This window comes from Pelophylax lessonae (assembly GCF_965119305.1).
Source record: "Pelophylax lessonae genome assembly, chromosome: 8".
In the NCBI taxonomy this organism is placed as follows: domain Eukaryota; kingdom Metazoa; phylum Chordata; class Amphibia; order Anura; family Ranidae; genus Pelophylax; species Pelophylax lessonae.
Genome location: NC_138775.1, coordinates 271380564 through 271396201, shown reverse-complemented (window position 1 = coordinate 271396201; position 15638 = coordinate 271380564). Strand labels below are relative to the sequence as shown.

Genomic DNA, 15638 nt, shown 5'->3' with positions numbered 1-15638 from the left:
ACATGTTTGGTAAAAAAAATCCCAATAAGTGTATTGTCATCATTTTATTAGTATTGGTGGCGATCAGCTATTTTCAGCATTACTGCAACATTGCAGTGGACAGATCGGACACCTAACTGACACTTTTGGGGGGACCAGTGACATTACTATAGCAATCAGTGCTACAAATATGTACTGTTACTGTAATCATGACACTGGCAGGGAAGAGGTTAATACTAGGGGCGATCAAAGGGTTTAATACACCCCTGGGGGGTATTTTTTAACTGTGAGGGGGATGGGCTTATGGAATCAACACAGGGATCTGTGTTCCTAAATAGGAGGAACACAGGAGCCCTGTGTTGATTACTGACAGAACAATGGTCTGCCGTTCTGTCTTCCCAGGGAATGATCGCGGGTGCCCGTCGGCCCCGCAGATCAGCTTCCCCTCTCGCAAATCGCCGCTCGCGCACCCACGTTTGCTCCCGAGGAGCGATGTATGGCTACAGTGATTCGTGCAGCCGAGCCACCTTGCGGCAGTATATCCACGGCGGTTGGTTGGCAAGAGGTTAAAGATTAAGCCTTTTTCTGACGCTTGTTGCTTACAAGTTAAAATTTATTGTTTTTGATTAAAATAAATACTTGGAAAACCAAAACATATGTTTTCTTTTTAGCAGAGCGCATGTGTCAAACACAAGGCCTGCGGACATAATGCGGCCTGCCAGGCCATTTCATGTCACCTTCACACCTCTCCTGCAGCTGTGGCACCCCCTCTTGTCTATGGCACTACCTTGTCTCAGCTGTTGGCAGCAGGAAGGAGTACAGAACTCCTACAGATCTGTGCCTCTATGTGCAGCACCCCCTCATCTACAACTCCCCTGGTCTCAGGATTCAGCATATCCTGGCAGCTGACTCCAGCCATCCCCTGGTCCTTCTCCAGACCCTGCACTTTCTCCTCACTGGCTCTGCCCTCAGCTTCTTCCTGGCAATAGCATAAGAGAAGGGGTGGTGCACTGTGATGTAAGGGAGGGTAGGGGACATTTGACTTCAGAAAGTGTTTTTTTTTTTTTCTGATGTGGGGGGTGGCTGGTGGAGTGCTCTGGACATGCAGTCTTAAAGATACAACCAGCTCTTTAAGGGCAGCCATAATGCTGACGTGGCCTGTGATGAAATTTAGTTTGACACCCCTGCCCTAGAGAATAAAATGGCGGTCGTTGCAATATTTTATGTCACACAGTATTTGCACATCTGTTTTTCAAATGTAGTTTTTTGGGAAAAAGAACCCTGTTAATGAATGAAAAAACAAACAAAGTAAAGTTAGTCCAATTTTTTGTATAATATGAAAGATGTTACGCCGAGTATTGTGAGGGAAACGTTATCTTCTAAAGGCCCGTACACACGTACCGATCGTCGTCATACAAACGTCGGCGGACGAAAGATCTGCCGATTGTACGCTTGTTAGTATGGTGCCTCCGACAGCTGTCTGCGCACATTCTGCGGACAAGAGTCTTTCTTGCAAGCATTTAAATTTTTGTATGCCGACACCAGAACGGACGATTGTTCGCCAGTCAGTACAGAAATCAGCCGACAGACCGCAGATTTGCAAGACTGGGCATGCTCAGAAAAGAAAAAACACAGGGAAAGTTAACCATTACATGACATCACTTCTGCAGTCGGCTGTAGTCGGCGGACAAAATTCTTGGGCAGTCTTTGCACTTTTCAACAGACACCGACATCCCGGGGAGAAAAGACGAACGTTTGTATGCCGACGATCGGTACGTGTGTACGGGGCTTTAGCAAAAAAAATCCTGTCATTTTATTCAGAAACTTGTAGCTCTACTGTATGTGATTCTGCACTTCCGGGTCTGGGGCACGTTGCTGGCTCTGCTCCTGGTTTGGTTGGACAAAGCTGGTCCAGTCGATGCCATGTCCTCCAGGACCTACCATCATTCAGGAGACAGGCAGAACAGCGATCTTCTTATGTAAACAAGGTAGTTTGCTGTTCTGTGACAAGGGAAGGCTGGGATCCTGTTTCTGCTTAATTTGCCCCCCCCCCCCCCCCCCAGTAACAAATTTAACCCTTTCCATGTCCCTGATGTTAACCTCTTCCCAGCAAATGTCATTAGAACAGTGATCGTGCATATTGTTGGCACTGATCACTATTAGTGTCACTGGTCCCCAAAGTGTCAGGTGTCTGATTTGTCCACCGCAATATCGCACTCCTGCTTTAAGTCACTGATTGTCACCGTTACTAGTAAACAAAAAAAAAATTCAAAAATATATCCCATAGTTTCTGGACATTTTAACTTTTGCACAAGCCAAACAATATACTCTGCTTGGGAATCACTGGCTGAAAAGTAAGATATCTAGATGATGCTTGTGGCTGCAGGCATCATCTAGATATTTCCACTTCAAGTCTAGGATATCATAGGACATCCTACCGATGGGAAGTGGTTAAAGGATAGGTTGATGTTTAACAAAGAAAATGCAAATTATTTCCTAATTGTAACCCCGGGGTGCTCCTGGTTTGGTCACATGATCTCTCCAGCGGCAAAGAGAGATCGCCGACAGCGGCTGCAAAGCCTGGGCGGCGACGTCATCCATAGGCCTATTATGGGGCATCCGTTGTCAGCTGACGCTGGAAGCCCGTCATGTGACCGGAGCATCCTCAGCATAGGTATGCATAGATCTCTTTCCTTTACAGGCTAGAATGGGGGTGGGAGCAGGTTTAACTATAGTCAGTATTTTACTGGACTTTCACTTTAAGCAGTTTGTTTTAATCCCTATAACTTGTGGGTAGGATCATATAAATAAAGGCATGTGAGATATAGATATATATTCATTTTATGCAATATCATTATAGGTAAAGGGAAACCTGTCGCAATAGACATGTAAAAGCTGCCAATACTCACTTTGAAGGTTTAAAGTATAACTAAAGGCAAAACTCCTTTTTGTTTGTTTTGGATAGAGTGGAGAGGGATTCAATATTTTTCCTGTTTACCATTATCATTGAAAGTAGAAGAAAATACCAAATTTTGGCTTGTCCCCGGAAAAGTAATAGAGGGGAAATCTTCCAGTGGGGACACTAGTTCTGGTGACCTGGGGGGTCCCCAAAGAATTCCCTAAATTTGCAGGGATTTCATCTCACTTCCTGTTTGGTCCCTGGGACAGGAAGTGAAGGGAAATCTCCGCAATGGGACACAAATGACAAAAAAAATCTGACCCGGATTTTAACCCTCCATCCTCTATCGAAAATGAAGAACAAAACTTTTGCCTGCAGTTTTTCTTTAAGCTCCGAGGATGTCATTTTTATTATTTTTGCTCTACTTATTTGGTTATTTGAACACAAGCATACCTTGCGTCCCAAAGCTTCATTGGCTTTGTGCTTGTTCCAGGTCAGTGACACACTAATATAGCCAAGATCAATTTGACAGAAAACAAAGTTGGCTAAGACAGCTCCTATAATTCTTCTCTTTCCTGACTGCTTATACATAAAAATAAGGATGTGATTTTATATTAAAATGATCTTCATTCCTAAGCATACGCACATTTTTTTTCTTCTTTCTAGTTTAGTCTAAATTTTAAATTAATCTTTGCAGGTTTTGTCCGGTAACAATCTTACACTGCAGGCATAGCTCTGCTTGTCAACATTATGTAACGTTTTTCTTGCAGGGCTGTGCAGATCAAACGATACATGGAAGAAATGTATTCTGTAACATTTTTGTATACTATGTTTTTTTTAATATCTTTATCTGAAGTATTAGAGATCAGAACTTGGATTAGATTTCAGAGCAAAGCAAATCCTTAATCATAAATTTGCATTTAAGATGACTTATTTATTGTTGTATGAATTTGATACGTTGATTAAAGCAATTTTTCTTATGGTCACAACTGCATCATTTAATTTATATAGACACTTTTTTTAAAAAAAATTTTTTTTCTGCAGATCAATAGAAGTTACCTTTTGCCACATTGCCACAGATAAGCTGCGGCAGTGAGAACATTGCAACCTTTTCTTTTAGTTAAATATCTTATACAGAGGGATTTAGGTGTCGCATGATCAGCTATTGGCAGCGTGCTGTAATAATTTATTGTAAGCAGGTAGTTGGCTCATCTTAACCTCTTCTGGACCGGAAGATTTTCCCCCTTAATGAACAGGCCATATTTTGCTATTCGGCACTGCGTTGTTTTAACAGACAATTGCGCGGTCGTGCAACACTGTACCCAAATAAAATTAATGTCCTGTTTTTCCCACAAATGGAGCTTTATTTTGGTGGTATTTGATCACCTGTGTGATTTTTATTTTTTGCGCTATAAACAAACAATGAGCGACAATATTTTTCACGTTCTGTATAACATTCTCAAAAATAAAAAAAAATACACTTAACATTTTAGGCTAATTTGTATTCTGCTACATATTTTTGGTTAAAAAAAAAAAAATGCAATAAGTGTATTTTGATTGGTTTGCACAAAAGTTATCGCGTCTACTAACTACGGGAAAGATTTGTCATTTTTATTGTTTTTTTTTTTTTTTTTCTTTAACTAGTAATGGCAGCCATCTGCGAATTATTTTTTTTTTTTTTTTACGGGACTGCGACATTGCGGCGGACAGATTGGACCCCTAACTGACATTTTTGACACTTTTGGGCGGACCAGTGACATTACTACAGTAATCAGTGCTAAAAATATGCACTGTTACTGTAATAATGACACTGGCAGGGAAGGGGTTAACACGGCAAGTAATCAAGGGGTTAAATGTGAGCCTAGTGGAGTGATTCTAACTGGAGTGGGGGGGGGGGGGGGTGTAAAATCATGGAGATCGGTGATCCTATATAGAAGGATCACATGGGCTCTGTGAGGGAGAAGAACGATCAGCTGACCGTTCTCAGCCCAGTGCATCAGCTTCCCTGCTGGGAGTGCTCGTCCTCTAGTTGCAGGCACGCGACCGACATATACCTATGTCGGTTCGCGCAGGAGGGCCACCCTGCTGCAGTATAACTGCGGCGGGCGGTCAGGAAGAGGTTAAAGTGAAAAAAAAAATTGATTTGCTTCTGTAATTGGAAATTATGAATGTCCTAAATAGATTCACTTTTTTGTTATGCATTTTATATATGTGTATTGGTATATGAAGATGGCATTGGACCAGGCTTGTACAATTGAGTAACTCTGAATTTTTATTTTTCATTGAGCTGTGCAGTGGTGGTTAGTGCTTTCTAATGCCGGACAATTTTTTAGCGTAATTAAAACTTGTCATCTATGCAGCTGTTGAACACAGAATGCAGCCTTATTGCTCTTTGCATCAATATTCATGAGCATGCAATCTATAAATTGTTTTGACACCACTGCAAGCTGAAGCAAAGCATGCCTGTGTTATTTCCAATAGACTGGCATCCATATCTTTGTGTAAGACAAAAGTATGCTGTTACACTCGTGGTGCTGTGTGATTGTAGCTTTTACTGCCTGGCTGCTTTTAAAGAGCTTTTAGTTGTGCCTTGCGATTTGTATTTGGTAATTAGGGTTAAGAGGATTTTAAGTCTTGTTAGCTAAGCAAAGAGGTTATTTTTGTGTACATGAATTTAAGGAAACTTTTTTTTTTTTTTCTGGCGGGAACATTTAGTTGCCCAGTGCTGTTCTTCTGCAAATACTGGCTGCCATGTTTATCCTCGCTGCTTTCTATACTTATTCACCTGAAACGGGCATTAGAATGCCTGACTTTACTCTGACTTTGCAAGTAGGGACACTTGTTCAGGTCAGTGATCCAAACCTTGCTAAGCCCAGGCAGCTAGCCTCTTCATAAGCAGATTGGCAAAGGCTACACCAATATGTGTTTTGGGAATCGTTTATTTTACAGCTGAACTCCAGGATATACAAACTTGTAAATACTAGAGGCTTGTGCGTTCTTTACTCTCGGTGTGCTTTTTAATATTCTTCTAGACCTATGCATTATTCCGTGAGATTTTCCCTCTGCAGGAGTTTCTTGTAATAAAGATCGCTCACTGCTGTTCTTTCTCCTTGTGCAGGGTAACTCGTCTTGTCACTAGGGATGCACCGATCCGATATTGGGATCGGATATCGGCGCCGATGCTGCCAAAATAGCTGGATCGGGGGGATCGGTAAAATTCACCGATCCACGTGCCGATCCTGTTTTTCTGAGTCCCGGCTCAGCTGTCCCTTGCATTAAGCCACTACTTCATGTATAGGTCGGGCTTACAGGCAGAGTGATATCAGATGCACTCCGCCTGTGAATGGAGGAGCCATACACAGGAAGCAGTGGCTTTGCTCTGTACTGCAGCCGAATGCATATTGTGTATGTGTGTGTAGTTTGGTATCGGCAGATACACAAAGCCAGGGTATCAGGACTAGAAAAGTCGGATCGGTGTATCTTTGTCACCGCCCCTCCTGTAGTTTTCTGCAGACAGCATGTGGTTTGTTGGACCTGCTGGGTCCTTACCACAGCTCTGCTCCCTGTACAGGCTTTGTACAGCCTAGTGATGTCACCGCTACTTTTCAAAGTAATAACTTGATTTGTAAAGGCAATTGGTGCATACACAGTGAGTTTATATCCCTTGTGGCTATTGAATATATTTAGATGCTGATGATCAGGACATAAAGTGAGAGCACACTGTTTTACTGGTCCTTGGAAAAAGCATAGACCATGTTGCATTTGTCTTTTGCATTGGTACTCCACTTTGTAGAGACTGCAGGGTTTTCAGAGCCATGTTGCTGGCTTAAAACAAAATCTGAAGTTGATTTACAAAATTAGCTGTTTACATTGTAAATGCTAGTAAGCAGGGTATACACAGACCGAAAATCAGCAGCCAATGGCTGCAGCGCTGATCTTTGTATTCTGACAGGCAGTTAGTCCACCCTTTCAGAATGCAGTATCACAGTGTGAGAGATCCCGGCTTCACACACAGTTTGTGTTTATGTTTATGTAAGGATTTTTTTTTTTTTCCAACCTTCTGGTTGAATGTAAAGAAAAAAAAAATATTGAATGTGTATACCCTGCTTAGGTTAGGTGAAGCTCTTTTCGCTTTACCCAACCTTTTGCTAGCAAAATTTCTGTATTTCCTCCATTGCATATGATTTGGGCATTCAAAATGAATTCAGGTTTATCTTATTTAAGAACTTACAAGTTATAATTAAGCCTCTGTTCTTTCAGTAAAACAAGGGCACACTGACCTAGTGCATTACCACTAAAAATTCTTTATTAAAATGAAAGGACAACATACATTATACTCAAACGTATTATGTATACATGCATATCAGTACAATGGAACCAATCGCCTCCAAGACTGCTAGGATGCACCATTGAGCCCTCTGAGGAAGAGGGTTCTCCCTCGAAGCTTGTGAGCCAAGCTTTACACGGGCGCCAGAACAATAAATCATTCTCCTGTAGTATGTTAGGATACCTATGGTCCTGAGGGGGCAGCAAGACCTTAGGTTGTGATACCAAGGATCGCATAAACCACTCACCTTCCCGCATACCACCTGAGCGCTGGAGAAATACTTCTCTGCTCTTTCAGTGCCTATTTGTCCCTCTGCATTTGAGTAATGAACGTGTTTTTTGCTCTGCACTGCCATTTATTGATAATGGCATCCAAACACACCTCCCAAAATCATCAAGCTGTGAAAAAATTAGGCCTGTCTCGTTATGTGAATAGCTGTGTGTTTTAGACTGTTAATTTTTAATGGGCTATTAAAAACACCACAATGTACGTCAGTACTCACCGCTTACTTTGCAGCACACAGCTTTGTGGTATTAGTAGACCCTTAGAAAACCAACTCCTGTGGCTCTGCCCAATTTCATAATGCATAAGACACTGAGAAGACTCCATACTACTGTCATGAGAATGCTAACAAAGTTGTTAAAGACTATTACTCAATAATCCTGGGGCGGGAGGTGTATGTACTATAAATACGGTTTTTAAATGCTTTTGAGTTGTAGCTGAATGTTTAATAATTGCAACTGTTTTATTGTAAGGTATTGGCCTTAGCTGGCACATTTTGCAAACTGAAGGTTTGCAGTCATTCAGCTCATGGATGGGGTAGTTCTCGTTAAGGATAAGTTCACCCTTTTTAATATGTTACACCCGTAGTCAGGGTGTAATGTTACAGATGGATTGGCCTCTGCTAATCCCCCGTTTTTTTGATAGCTAGTGGGGTAAAGGCTCCCCCCCCCCCCCCCCAGCTGTCACAATCTGGCGGGGGGGGGGGGGTGGCCGATAGGGGCTCCTCCTGGCCGCGTCATTCATTTGTATTCTGTGAATGGGAAAACTACAAGTACAGACAGCCTTTACCTGCAAAAAATTTGCATTTATTTATTTTTTAAAAGGGTAACTTATTCTTTAATGAAACGCAACTGGATTTTCTGTCCATAATAATAATTAAAAAAAAATCATAGTTTATTAATAGTTTTGTACTTTATACCAGAACTAGCACTCCTTCCAGGAGCTGGCATCTGTGACAGAAAATAGCTGTCTTATACACCAATCTCAATAATTTAATTTTTTGTAGGGGTTTCAATAAAGGGTGAGTACTGCTATCTTGAGTGGCTGCCTAAATCGCCCCAATACTGGTTTTTATAGTAGATCTCCCCCAGTGCTTCTGTTTATATTTTTCATGTATTTCATCTGGATTTCTCCTTTTCCTTTTTTTAGTGATTCTCCTTTGCCTGTAACATCTCGTGTCTGTTTTGTAAAGTTCCATGATCCAGAGTCTGCGGTGGTGGCCCAGCACCTGACTAACACCGTGTTCGTGGACCGAGCATTAATAGTGGTTCCGTACGCAGAAGGTTTGTACATTACCTGGCTATTCACATCTTTTAAAGGAAGATGGGGTGGGGGTGTCTGTTTCGGGTTCTATATGTGCACAGTCTGCATGCTTGTCGTTTTTTTTTGTTTAAAGATCTCTGGTATACGCTGATTCTATTCTTCAAAAATGTATCCTGAGGCTGTTCTGCCAGTTCCTAGTCTTCCACCGCCTACATCCTGTTTTTGATATTTGCTAAATTATAATATATTTAGAGCTCGAGCAGTTTGCGTAATGCTCTATATAATAAAGGGAGACAGACCGTACAGTTACAATACAAGAGCAATGTTAGAGGGCTCTGCTCTGGAGAGCTTACAATCTCATTACAGTTATTGGTTGCATCGATATGGTGTCTTACTGTCCTTTTACGAGGACAAAAAAAAAAAAAAAAAGGTCTCCCTTGATGGGAATTAGTCATTGTTTAACTTTGTAGCATAGTCACACTTTTTTCTAAAAGCTATGCTTATAACTGGCACATTGGCTGATAGAATCTCAGGTATACCACAGATCAGTCTTGGTGTTCTGTAAGTCAGTAACTTACAGAGGTGCTGAATGGGTGCAGGGTGTAAAATTTTCCTCTCTCCCTTTTTTGAAGTTTGCATCCTTCAATACCTCACAGTATTTACCGAATAATGAACTCTTTTCTCTGTTATTTGTGTGTGTGATTTTTGTAGTGGAGAAGGCATTTGCAAAGCCCTTCCTGATGGCAGAAAAAAAGTGGGTCCTCTTCTGCTTCAGGGGATGCTAGACATTAACTAGACGCCAGCAAGCACTCGCGTGTTGTACATGCTGTAACTACATGCTAACAATGTTTCTTTTTTTTTTCTCTTTTTTTTTAAAAAAAATGGCATCATTTTATGTGTATCTAGTATTGTGAGTTTGTTATAAGACGACAGGTGTGAGGTTTTGTATCTGAAAACATATGCGGGATAAATGATTTAAAGGATATATGGACAACTTGTATCTAAAACGGCATCTCCTTCGAAAATGGATTTTTATCTTCTGGGTGGATCTGGACAAGGTTCAATTATCCATTCATTGCTGACCAAGTTCCCAGTGGAGGGGTCTTCCCTCTCCTGACTGTAACAGATTAAGGTGCGTTTGTCACTAAATTGGTTTACTCTTCAGGATGCTGAACACAGTACAGTATCATGTGACTCCTTGTGTCTTCACTGTATGAAGGGTGGTTATACTGGTAGACCGGCTTTTAAAAAGAAACCCTGTCAGCAACTTAAAAAATTGCAGGTAAAAGCACAGAATAATTAGGTTTTTAAATTCTTACGTCATTTTTTTTCCCGCTTGCAAACATGCCTGTGAACCTGCGAGAAAATTTGACTACCCCAGGAAGTCTGTTACCTAGCACAGCTACCTCCCTTGTAGTTCATAGCCCCTTCCTCTTCTGGGAGCATCTAAGTGCTACCTTTGCTGGCCCAGCTCCTCTGCCTCTCACCTACCTTCATAACCTTTTATGAAGAAGCCAGGGGAGGAGCAAAGGGCAATACTTGACTGTCAATGGAGTGACAGTTTTGAGTCTGCTGGGATACTGACCTCACATCTAGGATGGTTGCACCCAGCAGCAGTCTCTGGCCTTTTTGATATCTACACAAGGGAGGCTTATACAGGTAAATGGCATGCATATTGCACATAATGAGAATCTTGTTTTTGAAATGGATGGTCTGGCGACCGGGTCCCTTTAGTTGACTCTTCAGGATGCTGGACACAATATCCTGTGACCACTAATGTATTCTCTGTAAGGAAAGTGGTAATACTGATAGATAGTTTAAAGCCCATCTTATCCTATCACAGTTCTGCTGGGACAAGGGAAGAGATTGCTGCAGCAAAATCCTGGGCAGCTGTGATGACCACTGGGTGGGTAAATCTTACCCCCCCCCCCCCACCTCCCATATTGGACATAACCATTTTGTCTGAAGTTGTATTGCAAATACTCAATAGTAGCTTTATTAATAAAACAAGTCTTGTATTACAGCTTTGGCTAGCCTTCCTTATGTGGATAGTAAAACCTTTTGAGTCTTACCCAGGGTCACTGAGTTTCACAAACATGTTTTATGAATGACAGTCTTTTTAAGCCGCTGTGTTCATAAAAAAAGAATTAGGTTGCAAAAGTTTGCCTCTTCAGTGGATGGTGTTTTCAGCCAGCATACTACAGCTGTTCACAAATTTCAGGTTTACTATTTCCTAGCAAGATCAGCATTCCTTGGGGTTGAGTAACAGCCCTTTACTCTTGTCATAGAGCATAAGATTGTCTCCATCAGTCATGAAAGAGGTTCCCCTATAACAGTCAGTGGGTTATTAATGTTTGCCTGTGGTTTTAATGGCTACCTATTGAGTTTGTTGCCATATTAGAGGCTTAAAATGTATGTAAACCTAAAATGTTTAACATTGTATAATATCTCTCTATTTATCTGTCTTTTTATCTATCTCTCTGTCTCTTTATCTGTCTGTAACCAGAGCTTCCTGATATTTTTTTACTACAGATACTTCTATAGAGGCATCAATTTATGTAAAGCAACTATTCATTCACATCCCTGCTTTCTCGTAGCTTAGCATCTGAGGCCCCTATCACCTGCGCACATTCTAGAGCCAATTTAGTCATGGACATGTATTTTGTCAAAGGAAACGCACGGACGCACAGAACATGTAAACTGCATGTAGACAGTGTCCCGGCTGGAACAGGGAACCCTCATAGGTCCCCTAAACCACTGTGCTGCCATCGCTATTTAAAAACCTGCTTTAAAGTGCAGTTTCAGTCTTAACTCTTAACCTACTCCCACCCCCATTCTAAAGCGATTCTATCTAACCCTGTAAAGAAGAAATTGCTATACTTGCATTTTTTTTGAAGCAGCTCCAGTCTGGTCTCCAGCGGTGGCTTTTGTGTAGAGAGAGGAAGCCGACAACAGCTGGAAAATGGAGAAGACGTCACCTATAGACTTGCTATGAGGCATCCGTTTTAAGTTACCTCTGCTCTACACAGAAGCCACATCTGACAGCTCAGCCTGGGACCAGACCAGAGAAGCTTCAGAATTGGTGAGTATAGCGATCCCTTCTTTACAGGGTTAGGGAGAATCACTTTAGAAAGCAGGTGGGAGTAGTAAATTTATGACTGGAATTCCACTTTAAGCCAATATTTTTTGGTTGCAGCATTGCAAACTGACCATACGTGCTCCCTTAGTTGCAATTTGGACCCTGGTTCTGTTAGCCCAACAGCCAACTGATGGAGTGCATGTTATAAGACTGATGCTGATTGCAAGGCAGTAGTTTAGTTTACTGGCAGGATTTCCAGGTATTAACTTTGCAAGGGATTCCCAAAAAGCAATTTCCTTACGAAATCTGTATACAGCGAAGCATTAACGGTCTGAAAAACACATTTTGGGTTTACATACACTTTTAAGTGGGCCTGATCAGCTAGTTGCCTTAAACGGTTGCTGGGACCAGTGGATTTCTATGTCCGAACCCCTGGCTTTACATATACCAGGGAACCTGACACTAGATAAATGCAGATTAAATTTGGTCATGCTAGTCATGTTGCGTTCAGTAGTAAGTAGGAGAAAATGCCTTTCTGTGTGCGGGTGAACATAGTGCTATACATGGTGAATTGGTGTGAAATTCCAAACCCACGATTAGGTTGCATGTATGAACTTTTGCTCTTGTACATTGCCTACCTAATGCCTTTTTAGTGCTATAATTCTCGTTTCAAAATTGTAGACATTGAGCTGCATATCCAAAGTAGATTTACAAACAGTGATAACTTTAAAATTATTTTTTCTTTCGTTCATTGACAGACACAGCTCCTGATCTTCATAACCATTGATTTATACTGCCCCCTAGGACACTAGGCAGAAAAAGAATCTGGCTATGCCTATGGGCAGTCCCAGGGGGTATACTCCCTCTCCCTGCTATAGGTACCCAGTTTATTTTCTGCCTAGTCAGGAGTAGGACCTAGTTTCTTGCTGCGATCTCTGGTCCTGGCATTTTTCTTTTTACATAGATTTTTTTTGTCTCCTGGATTTTTTCTGTGATATCTACAATCAACTGCCAGACTGGGCGACGGGCTGGATAATCTAGATCCAGTGGTCATCCCAGTCTGGCCTGCAAGCGCGCGCAATCCTCAGCTCGGCGCAAGTTCGACCGAGTCATAGCCCCACTGAAAGGGGGATGGCCCGCGAGTTAAACGCCTCGCTATGTCGTATATGGAGGGGTTTTGGCCTGATTTGCAGTGTTCCACCTCCCGGGGTGGAAGCAGGGCGCTATACTGGGGTGGGGGGGGTGCGCCTCTGGCAACCGGATGATCGGCTTTGCTGGGGACGGGCTGTACCCGGTGGGGGCTCCTGTCAGGGCCCCCCGTCCTGCCTGGGTCTGTCCTAGAGGCATAGGGATCCCTCCTGGGTCCCTGGAAGCCTCGTGGTGCCGCCATTTTGTTGTAGCCTGTGTTTCTGCACGGCGGCCATTTTGCGGAGGTTTGCCATTGAAAATAATTTGGCGATGGGAGCCCCTCCACATCCCCTGGTGCGGACTCCTGGATCTTTTTACTTATTGCCGTGCGTGCAGTGCAGATTATCCTGGTGACTGCAGGTGCCTGTTTCTGCTGGGTGGCGAGTCTAATGGGGTTCTCTCCCTCTCTGCTGAAGATCGTTTGGTGCTTTGTGCCTGGCGACCGGGTGGTGCTGCCAGCGCGGTGGGGGTTGTCCCTTGCAGTGTTGCACCTTTTTTGTGGGGTCCTCCTGGTGACTCATGGAGTCGTTGGAGCACCTCTCCCCAGCTGATTCCCTCTCTGAGGCTGTGGGGCCCTCTGGGCTCCCTCCATCGATCGATGCACTGACGGCTATCCTGGAGTCCTGGGTGTACTGGGAGGAGGTGGCTTTCATGCAACGAGCTATCAAAAAGCAACCACGTGCCCAGAATCCTCTGATAGTGAGGATGATTCCTCCACATCTGCAACTGCGCACCAAGAGGTGCTGGTGGACGCATTGATTGTACCTGTGCTTGTGACCTTAAAGATGGAGGACGCATCTACGACAGAGGCGCAGGTTCCCTTTGGCACTTACAAGCCATCCAGAGAGGCAAAGATGTTTCCTTTCCCCGCCTATTGTCGCTAAAGAGTTGGGGCGACCAAAGCGTCCCCTTGGGGTCCTTAAGTGATTTTCTAGGAGTTACCCTTATGAGAAGTCCCTTTTATTAAGAAGTGAACTGTTCCACCTGTGGTGGACCCTCCGGTTTTCAGGTTGAACAAGGCCAACCGTGATGCCGGTTAAAGAGTCCCCATCCTTTAAGGATCCGGCGACAGGAATATGTACAGTCTGGCTGGTTAGGCATTGAGGCCGGTATTCACCATTGACCTAGTGTTGCAAACTCTGAGCGGGCTAAGCTTACGCCGTGACCTGGAGGGAGAACAGCTCCCCCCTGCCTTTGCTGGTCCAGGGACTGCAGTTTATCTGTGGTGCCTCTTTGGATGTGGCTCCCCTAGTGGCTTGGCTCTGTTTCGGCAGTGGTTCTACGGCGTCTTTTTTGTCTAAAATGCTGGTTTGCAGACCAGATTTCTAAAAACTCCTTGACTGTTCTACACTTTAAAGGAGATTGCCTGTTTGGAGCTACCCTGGATGACATTAATGGTCTTATCGGGGAAGAGTTTCCTTTCTCCGCAGGCTACTAAGAGTAAGGAACTTCTCAGCTCATAGTACTTTTTTATTTTTTTATCCACAGCGTCGACTGACAAAGGGCTCGAGGCCTTTCAGGTCCTCCCCTAGGGGATCCAAACAAACTTGGTCTACCAAGCCAAGAAGAGGCTTCTGCAGACCCGCGGACAAGGCTCCTTCAGCATGAAGGTGCTCCCTCACCCGTATCGGGGGGGGTGGGGATGACGTCTTCGCTGACTTCCAGGCCCGTGAACTTCCCTGGTTCCGTCCACAAAACTGTACTATCTGGGTATGACTCCGGACTTGGCCTTAGCCAGCGTGCTCCTTCCTCTAGACAAACTCCAGAAATTGCAGGCGGCAATTCGTCTCCTGCATTCCAGCAGATGGTTATCCCTCTGGACTTGCATGTTTGCACAGTTCCATATGAGGTCCCTGCAAAGGGAGTTTCTGGCTAAATGGGACAAGACTCCGCAGTCTCTGGACAATCGGATCCGGGGAACGAAGGAGTCCCTAATATGGTGGCTTCATTCTCTTGACGCTTAAGCTGGGCAAAGCCTTCCTCCCCTTGTATTGGACAGTGGTCACCACGGATTCCAGCTCGTCCGGCTGGGGAGGCGTCCTCGGCAAACATTCTGCTCAGGGGAGCTGGACACTGGAAGAGTCCAGTCTACCGATCAATGTCTTGGAACTCCAAGCGATTAGACGGTGTCTGGAACATTGGGCGTAGCGTCTTCAGGGATGCCCAGTGCGCATTCAATAGGACAATGCCATGGCCGTGGATTAAGTCAATAACCAGGGGGGTACAAGAAGTGTCCTGGTGGCTCTGCAGGTAGCCGGCATTCTAAGTTTGCAGAACCGTTCGTTTCAGCCCTCTCCACCGTACACATTCCCGGGGTGGAATTAATGGCAGGTGTCTCGGCTCAACAGAAAGTTGCATAGGTTTGTCTATGTCAAGAGATCCTCTGGCGGATGCCACAATGCGCTGGTGGCAATGTGCTGTCAGTATCATATGATTTACACCTTCCCTCTTAAGCTTCTGCCAAGACTTCTATGTAGAATCGAAGCAGAAGGGGATTCCGGTTATCTTAGTGGCTCCGGACTAGCCTCGCCGGCCTTGGTACACTGATCTGGTGCGGCTGATCGCCAACGTTTTTTGGAAGCTTCCTCTCAGGGAGGATCTGCTGTCCCAAGGACTAATCT

The 15638-nt window shown here is 43.8% G+C and overlaps 1 protein-coding gene across 1 annotated transcript in view; it reads left to right on the top strand.

The window, feature by feature from the left end:
- Positions 1 to 15638, top strand: part of SRSF11 (serine and arginine rich splicing factor 11) — a 55048-nt gene that overhangs the window by 4211 nt on the left and 35199 nt on the right. Inside the window, exon 2 of the mRNA XM_082265607.1 lies at positions 8637 to 8770. Within this exon, the coding sequence (XP_082121733.1) occupies positions 8637 to 8770 (134 nt within the window). The remainder of the gene's footprint in view (positions 1 to 8636; positions 8771 to 15638) is intronic.